The sequence below is a fragment of the Myotis davidii genome, unplaced genomic scaffold (assembly GCF_000327345.1).
Source record: "Myotis davidii unplaced genomic scaffold, ASM32734v1 scaffold238, whole genome shotgun sequence".
Lineage (NCBI taxonomy): Eukaryota > Metazoa > Chordata > Mammalia > Chiroptera > Vespertilionidae > Myotis > Myotis davidii.
In genome coordinates, this window is record NW_006293779.1 from 11353595 (window position 1) to 11361849 (window position 8255).

Sequence of the window (8255 nt, forward strand, 5' to 3'; positions counted from 1 at the left end):
GGGGGCCGCGGGCTCCTAACCCCTCACCTGCCTGCCTGCCTGATAGCCTATAACCCCTCTGCCTGCCTGCCTGCCTGATCGCCTATAACCCCTCTGCCTGCCGGCCTGATCATCCCCAAGAGCTCTCCCCTGCCGGCCTGATTGCCCCGAACTGCTCTCTCCTGCCTGCCTGATCGCCCCTAACTGACCCTGCCTGCCAGCCTGGTCACCCCCAATTGCGCCCCCTGCCAGCCTGGTTGCCCCCAACTGCCCCCCCACCAGCCAGGTTGCCCCTTACTGCTGCCCCTGCTGGCCTGGTTGCCAACTGCCGCTGGCCTGGTTGCCCCCAAGAGACTGTTTTGACTCCATTGTATGTTCTTGCCTCCTTTGTCAAGTATTAATTGAGCATAATGGCTTGGGTCGATTTCTGGGTTCTCTCTTCTGTTCCATTGGTCTATAAGTCTGTTCTTGTGCTAGTACCAGGCAGCTTTGAGAACAGTAGCTTTGTAATATAGCTTGATATCTGGTATTGTGATCCCCCCAACTTTGTTCTTCTTTCTCAGGATTGTTGCATCTATTCGGGGTCTTTTTTCATTCCAGATTAATATTTGGAGAGTTTGTTCTAGGTCTATGAAATATACCATTGGTATTTTAATGGATTGTATTGAATCTATAGATTGCTTTGGATAGTATGGACATTTTAATGATGTTGATTCTATCAATCCATGAACATGGTATGTTCTTCCATCTGTTTATGTCTTCCTCTATGTAACCCCATCAGCAGTGCACAAGATCTCCAGTGGATACCTGAAACCACCAATAGTATCGAACCCCATACATACTATGTTTTTTTCTATGCACATATAATTATGGTAAAGTTTAATTTATAAATAGGCACAGTAAGAGATTAACAACAACAACAATAACATAGAATGATTACAGCAATATACTATCATTAAAGTTCTGTGAATGTGGTCTCTCTCTCAAAATATCTTATTGTAGTGTACTCACCTGTCAACTCAAGGAAACACTCTAAAGCTTCTCTTTGGTATTTCCAAATGCATCACTACTCTTGCGCTTTGGAGCCATTATTAAGTAAAATAAGGGTTACGTGAACACAATCACTGCAATACTGTGACAGTCAATCTGATGATTGAGATGGCTACTATGTGACTAATGGGTGGGCTGCATATACAGCCTAAATATGCTAGACAAAGGGATGTTTCATATCTCAGGTAGGACAGAGCAGGAAATCACAAGAATTTATCAGAAAGGCACATAATTTAAAACTTATGAATTGTTTATTTCTGGAATTTCCCAGTTAATATTTTTGAACTGTGACTGACTGCTGGTAACTAAAATCATGTTAAATGTAACCCCTGATAAGGGGTTTATACTGTACTATTTTCCAGATGTTATCAATCTTTTGAAGATATACCCAGGCTTAGTGATAAATGAAAATGAGAGGGTTTATATGTAAATTCACAATAAGATATATAAGTAACAGTCTAAATTTTTGCATTTATCCTACATGAGGGAAAATAGCTCAAGGGAGGCCAAACTCTAATGAAAATATTAGTTGATGAGTATAATAAAGTAGAAATAATAGAAATCAGTGAATTTAAGGTGTTTCTCAGTTAAACTAGCTTGGGGTACATTTTCCCCTTAAAGGACAGCTCCCACAAAGATAAGTGAAAGTGGGCATCCCATCCTCAGTTCTAGACAGACCTGCACGGCTAAAGTGGGTTAATGTCACTTTCCTTCCTGAAAATAGACTAAGGTTTGTGGTACTGCTTCCAAGCAGTTTTCAAAAATCTTCAGCTTTCTATCTTCTTCTTATTGCTTAGAACAGTTTATCTAATTCTTTATTAATTTCATTCTTCAAGTTACCTACAACTTAAACCTTCATTGATAAATCTACTCTCTCACTCATTCACCCATAACCACACAATATAATCTCAATGCCAAACAGAAATGAAACTGGGATTATTTTCCATTTATATAATCTGTGCTTTTCTTGCCTTTGGTTTTGGTGCTAATTCAAGTTTACTGTATTTCTGTCTATAACAAAAATAAGAGTAAGACAACTAAAAACTCCCATGAAAACTAAAGAGTAAGAAAATGAGAGGAAGAGTACCCCACAGTGAAATCCAATGAGCAGACCATCTGTAGCGGTATTTTCTTGAAAACTACCAATCCAAACTATCTCCATATTATATTTTAAACATTAAGTACAAAAGAAATGCCAATTTAAGACATTAAAATAAAATTATTTGAAGTCTTTAATCTCTACTATTAGTCAAAGCCTATTTAAATAGCACAGGGAAACTATGAAATTAACCCTGGGTACATATTTCTTCTCTATTTTTTACTTACATACATACATACATACATATATTTTACATATTCATACAATATTTGCTAAACATATATGGTTTAATGTTATAAAAGCTGCTTAAACTGTTTAAAATGATACATACCAGGCTTTTCCCACTCTATTTCAAAGCAATGAACTCCATTTCTGATCCGGTTTTTAACAATTCTGAAAAACAAATTCATCGAATGAAATTCAATTGCATGAGTAACTTGTAAGTTTTCAATTTATAGATTGAATAATTAAATATGCATTGATTCTTATTCTATTTTTATAATATTAAAAATATTGTGAGGAATAACCAGATTGTTATTCAACTAACTTATACAAAAGATTTTATTGTTAGGGGTATAGGGCTTATAATTATTAGAGTGTATGAGTAGATTGTTCATTATTATTCAGTGTACCACTTTTCCATAATAATTTTTGTTTTAAAGTCTATTCTGCTTCTGTTAATTTTTCTACATCACTTTGGTAAATATTTGCCTGGCAAATCTTTTAACTCTCCTTATTTTCTAACTTAGTGTATATTCTGTACATGCCCTATAAGAATATTGCTGAATTTTGTTTACTCATCCAATAAAATGTCTTTTAATAAATGAGATTAATCTACTTACATTTATTGTGATTACTAACATAGTGGAACTCATTCCTGTTTCTTATTTTGTGTTTTCTGTTACCAAGCTTTTTCTTCATTACTTCCCACTTCCTCCTTCTTATATTTTTTTGGCTTGGTAATTTTGTGTGTGCTTTTTTTTAAGTCCTTACCTGAGGATATGTGTATTGATTTTAGAAAGAGAAGGGAAAAGGAGAGAGGGAGAAATATCAATGTGAGAAATACTAATTGGTTACCTCCTGTATATGCCCTGCCCAGAATCAAACCATAACCTTTTGGTGTAGGGGACAGTGCTCCAACCAACTGAACCACCAGGCCAGGGCTTGGTTTGATAGTATTATTTTACGAATTGGTTTAGAAGATACTGGATTTCTAATGTTTTAGTGGTTACCCTTATATGTCTACACATATACTTTGGAAGCTTATGATCATATTTTAACCATCAAGCATTATGCAGATATTTATATACATATTTTTTCCAGTCAGTTTATTAATTTGGCTATGTTTTATCAATTTTGTGCTGACCACTATTTCTTGTTATTTACATTTTCCCTCTGGGTTCAGTTTTCTTCTTGCTGAATGAAGTTCATCCTTTAATAGTACTTTTAATGAGGACCTGTGAATGGTAAACTCTTAGTCTTCATATGTCTGAAAATGCATTATCAACCAGTGAATAATATTTTAATAATGTTTAGGCTGCCAATTATTTTCCCTCAAAGTTTTAAAATATTATCCTGTCATCTCTTGACATCTATTACTATTATGAAAGATGTGTGCTATCTCATTGTCTTTTCTTTGTTGTTTATCTTTTTTCTTTAATACTTTCCTGCAAACTTTTTATTTTAAAAGTTTCAAACCTTTAGAAAGCTTGCAAGAATAGTGCAAAGATCACAGACATACCCTTCACTGAGGTCCCTCTATTCACTTTACACTTTTGTTCCTTTTTTGGTCACTGAAATAGTTATCTGGTTAAGCCTGGCTATATCTTATTAAACTATTGATTTCCTTTAATTTATTATAACTATGTAATTGAAGCAGGAAAGTATGTCAGAGTGTGAAGTTATTATGTTAACTTGGCTGTAAGCCCTGACTAAGCTTTTATTTATTCCAGGAGACCTTTCCTCTATCTTTATAAAGATACTAGAGGCCCGGTGCACGAAATTCATACACGGTGTGTGTGTGTGTGTGTGGGGGGGGGGGGGTCCCCTCAGCCCAGCCTGCACCCCCTCCCTTCCGGGACCCTTTGGGGGCCGTCCGCCTGCCAGTTGAGGCCCAATCCCAGGGCTCGGGCCTAAACCAGCAGTCAGACATCCCTCTCACAATCCGGGACCGCTGGCTCCTAACTGCTCATCTGCCTGCCTGCCTGATTGCCCCTAACTTCCCCCCACTGCCAGCACGATCACCCCTTACTGCCACCCCTGCTGGCCTGGTTGCCAACTGTCCCCCCCCAGCCTGGTCGCCCCCAAATGCCTCCCCTGCCAGCCGGGTCGCCTCCAACTGCCCCCCTGCCAGTCTGGTCACCCCCAACTACTCCCCCCCACTGGCCTGGTTGCCCCATGGAGCCTGCTGTTCAGTCGTTTGGTCATCCCTCACCAACCCCCTGCTGGCCTTGTCACCCCACGTAGCCTGCCAGCCTGCTATTTGGTTGTTACTGTTACTGTGACAGCGTCCTGGACAATTTGCATATTCCTCTATTATTAGTATAGATTAAGAAGAAAATTTTAGATCATAAGATATTCAAATGTAAACACACACAATTCATACCGAATTGGCTGTAGTTGATTAGAGTGTCTTCTACCAAGTTTTCTTTCTATCATGTCATAGTGGGTCAAAAGTACCAACAATTTCTCACATGCATAGTGATTGGGCCAATCCATTTTTTCAAGAGTAAATCTCTGTAAATATAATAAAAATAAAATAAGGTTTTCTTATCTCTTGGAGACAAAGAGCACTCAGATGATATTATTTTTTTCCTTCAGAATGAACATTAAAGTAGTATCACTGACAGAACAATGAGCCTCCTAAAGAGTCAGTAGTACATAGTAATTAAGTGTGAGGGTTCTCCATTTGTATGTCAGCATGGTATTTCCTAGATGTTGGGTAAGTTACTTAACTTCTCTCAGCCTCAGGTAAAATATAACCCAGCTCACAGATTATGAAGATTAAGTCACATTATATGTAATGTGTTTTTAAAAAAAGCAAATTTTAAATGTTCAATAATTGTTTGTTACCATTATTATTTCTGTTGTTGATAGGAATAAGCAAGAAGTAGTTATAATTTACTGAGCCACTGTTTCCCTAGCCACTCTTTAGGAGTTAATATAAATAATCTCATTTAATCCTCATAGTGACTTCATAATATAATTTCTATTTTGAGGAAAACACATATCCAGTGTCACACAGTGAGTGATAGACTATCCAAATCTAAATTTATGTAACTGATTACAAATCACAATGTCCGTGCAAATTAATATACCAGTACTTGATCCTGACATTCTTTGGTTATCAGCCCCTCTCTCCCAATATACCGCTGAATACAATATATCTGTACAAGGTATTTAAGGTGTTTTCTAACAAACAGCATAATTACAATTTGCCTTATGGTCTGCAAAGTACAGTTACTATGTAGCAAAGAAATGAAGACTAGAAATAAGTGCTGAAAAAAGCATGGGTACCAATAGGAGACCATTCAAAGTGATTATCCCTTCTATCTTCCTACTATTCAACTTCATACTGTAAAGAATTTATTTTCAGATACCTGAAACAATAATAAATCAGGTCTTTGGTACCTGACTGCCTTTACCAATTTATCCTTGTTCAAAAGGAATTCTTGAATAACCTAACAAGAGAAAAGAAAATAGGAATTGAGACTTCAAACTTTAAAAAAAATAAAAACTTCCGAAATAAACACACTTGAATTATTAGTTATTACCTCATGGAATGGGAATCCTTCACAACTGCAAGCTTTTCTGAAAATAGATTATATACATGTTGTTAATACAATCAGACTAAAACCATATCTTATCTAATCTCTCATTTAATGAAAAATGTCTGTATAGTATCTCAGTCATCAAGTTTCACTTTGAATAACTATTATATTACCATCTCCTGAAATGGCCTATATTTTTAGTAAATTCAAGAAAAGGATTTTGTGAAATGTTATTAATTTAGACATGGGGGAAGGCTATATGGAAATAATTCAACCACAGGTATATAAAATAGGTCATGCCAGAAAAGAATGAGTTAAAAACAAAACTTACTTCTTAATATTGTTCTCTATTGTCATCAGTTGCCTGTCCTGCTCTGTTCGGTGCCACTCACAGGAACAACAGTATTCATAATCATGTGGTTCACAATATCGATCAGTTTGACATAATTTGCATCCATTATGTTCATGATCCTTAGGTGAACCTTTAGGGAGGTATAAGAAAGTATGATTTTCACTGCTTTTTAGAATTATCTTCTATTATACTTTTTTTCTTGCACTTACCCACATTTGCAAAAATGAATACTGCCTAACAGAGTGCCTGGCTTTCAATATATTTAGGTTAAAGAGAATAATACACACTATAGTCATCTTTAAGGTATAGTAGATCCTAAGCTATTACTATCACATGACACTTTGTTTCTGTAAATTCCATTATCTGAAAGTGTTAATTTGTAACTTGAAATTATACATTCATAATAATCAACAATGGAAAAGTTTGTGGTTAATCTGATAGCTAAATTCAAGAAAAGTAAGCTATAATTATTAGTATTAAAAAAGATTATTTACTTTATAGACTAATTCATAAACTGTTGCCCTTAATTAAAATATTAAAAGAATACAGCAATAAATTACCTCTTTTAGTGTCTAGCTCTGAGTTACCTGTATTACTATTTTTAAATTATGCTTGGAACATGAACAAATTATGACTGTGACAAAGGTGTGGGATCCTACTTCCTTTTAAAAGGAAAGCATGACCATCTTCAACATTGTTTTGAGAATACGGAAGAGCATACATAACTGATATGACCTAAAATTACCATTTATAAGTTATCAAGAAAATATAGAATGGAGAATCTTATCCATAAAAAAAATTTTTCTTCCATGATTTCATCTATAATGTAATAATGTTAATGAAAACATAGTAAGACAAATAGATAAATGCCGTGGCTAGTGTGACTTGATTGGTTGGAGTGTCATCCCTTGCACCAAAGGGGATTTGATCCCTGAGTCATGGTGGGTATGAGAGGCAACTAATTGATGTTCTTCTCTCTCACATCGAGAAAGACTCTCTTTTTCTGTCTCGCCCTCTTCCTCTCTCTCTAAAATCAATGGAAACATACCCTCAGGTGAGAATTAAAAAAAAAAGACAAATACATAAAGCAGAATTTCTTTTAAAAGATGATCTAACATGATCTCAATCTCTGCTGAAAGTGGAAGACCTTTCTAATCTACTATGTATCAGTGACATCTTTTTTTTTCTTCCAAAACTAATAAAGAGAAACCAAACTATTTTCAAAAATAATGAACGTATTTTAGAAATTAGTTTCCAGGCACTATCTTCACACAATCAAAACGCACTCTAGGACAATTAAGAATTATTTAAATATATAAGTATAAATCATTGTTAAAGAAACAAATAGTTTCAATTCCATTTTCTCCAATACTATTAGTGTATTTTTTCCCTTAAAGTAGATTTCTATATTAAAAACATAATTTTAAGATCTAAGTAATTTGGATTCATAGTTTGAAACTAACTGTACTTGTTCTATATTTATCATTTATGTCACTTCATTTCATTCAACTAGCATTTACTGAGTGCCTATTATGTATATATGACAACTCCTGACTCTGAGGATTCCCAATCTAGCAGGAAAGATAATATAAAATGCACCTATAAGAACAGGGGTGAAAATGTGGGTATCTGACACTAATACTCCAAGATATCATTCCCTATTCTGCTTACCTGGATGGGAACACACAGAGCAATGAGCCAGTTTTTTAATAACTAGTGGTTGTTGATTAGAGTTACAAGGTTTTTCTTCACTCCACTGAATAAACCTTTAAAAGAAAATGGCTTTAAAAAGAAAAACAAACACACACAAAAACACCCCCAAGGTCACCAAAGTGCCATGTTCTCAAATATCAGGTTATTCTGTTCCCTTCGAACGTACCAACTTATTTTCCCTTTGGTGGTAGATAAAGTTACTGCCCAAATTAAAAAAACCCTCCCTCAATCAATGTACCTCAATTTTTAGATGTGTTCCCCAAAGACAGAAGAATTCCAACAGGAGAGGAGA

At 35.4% G+C, this 8255-nt stretch overlaps 1 protein-coding gene across 9 annotated transcripts in view; it reads right to left on the reverse strand.

Moving 5' to 3' along the window:
- Positions 1-8255, reverse strand: part of GEN1 (GEN1, Holliday junction 5' flap endonuclease) — a 51185-nt gene that overhangs the window by 32207 nt on the left and 10723 nt on the right. For all 9 annotated transcript variants that reach the window (XR_001514518.1, XR_001514519.1, XR_001514520.1 and 6 more), the window contains 6 exons: positions 7922-8016; positions 6230-6380; positions 5902-5938; positions 5728-5808; positions 4734-4864; positions 2460-2521 (listed from right to left, as the gene is read on the reverse strand). Coding sequence is in view for 5 of the 9 variants with exons in the window: in XM_015566410.1 (XP_015421896.1) it covers positions 2460-2521; positions 4734-4864; positions 5728-5808; positions 5902-5938; positions 6230-6380; positions 7922-8016 (557 nt within the window). In the remaining 4 variants the exon portion in view is untranslated. The remainder of the gene's footprint in view (positions 1-2459; positions 2522-4733; positions 4865-5727; positions 5809-5901; positions 5939-6229; positions 6381-7921; positions 8017-8255) is intronic.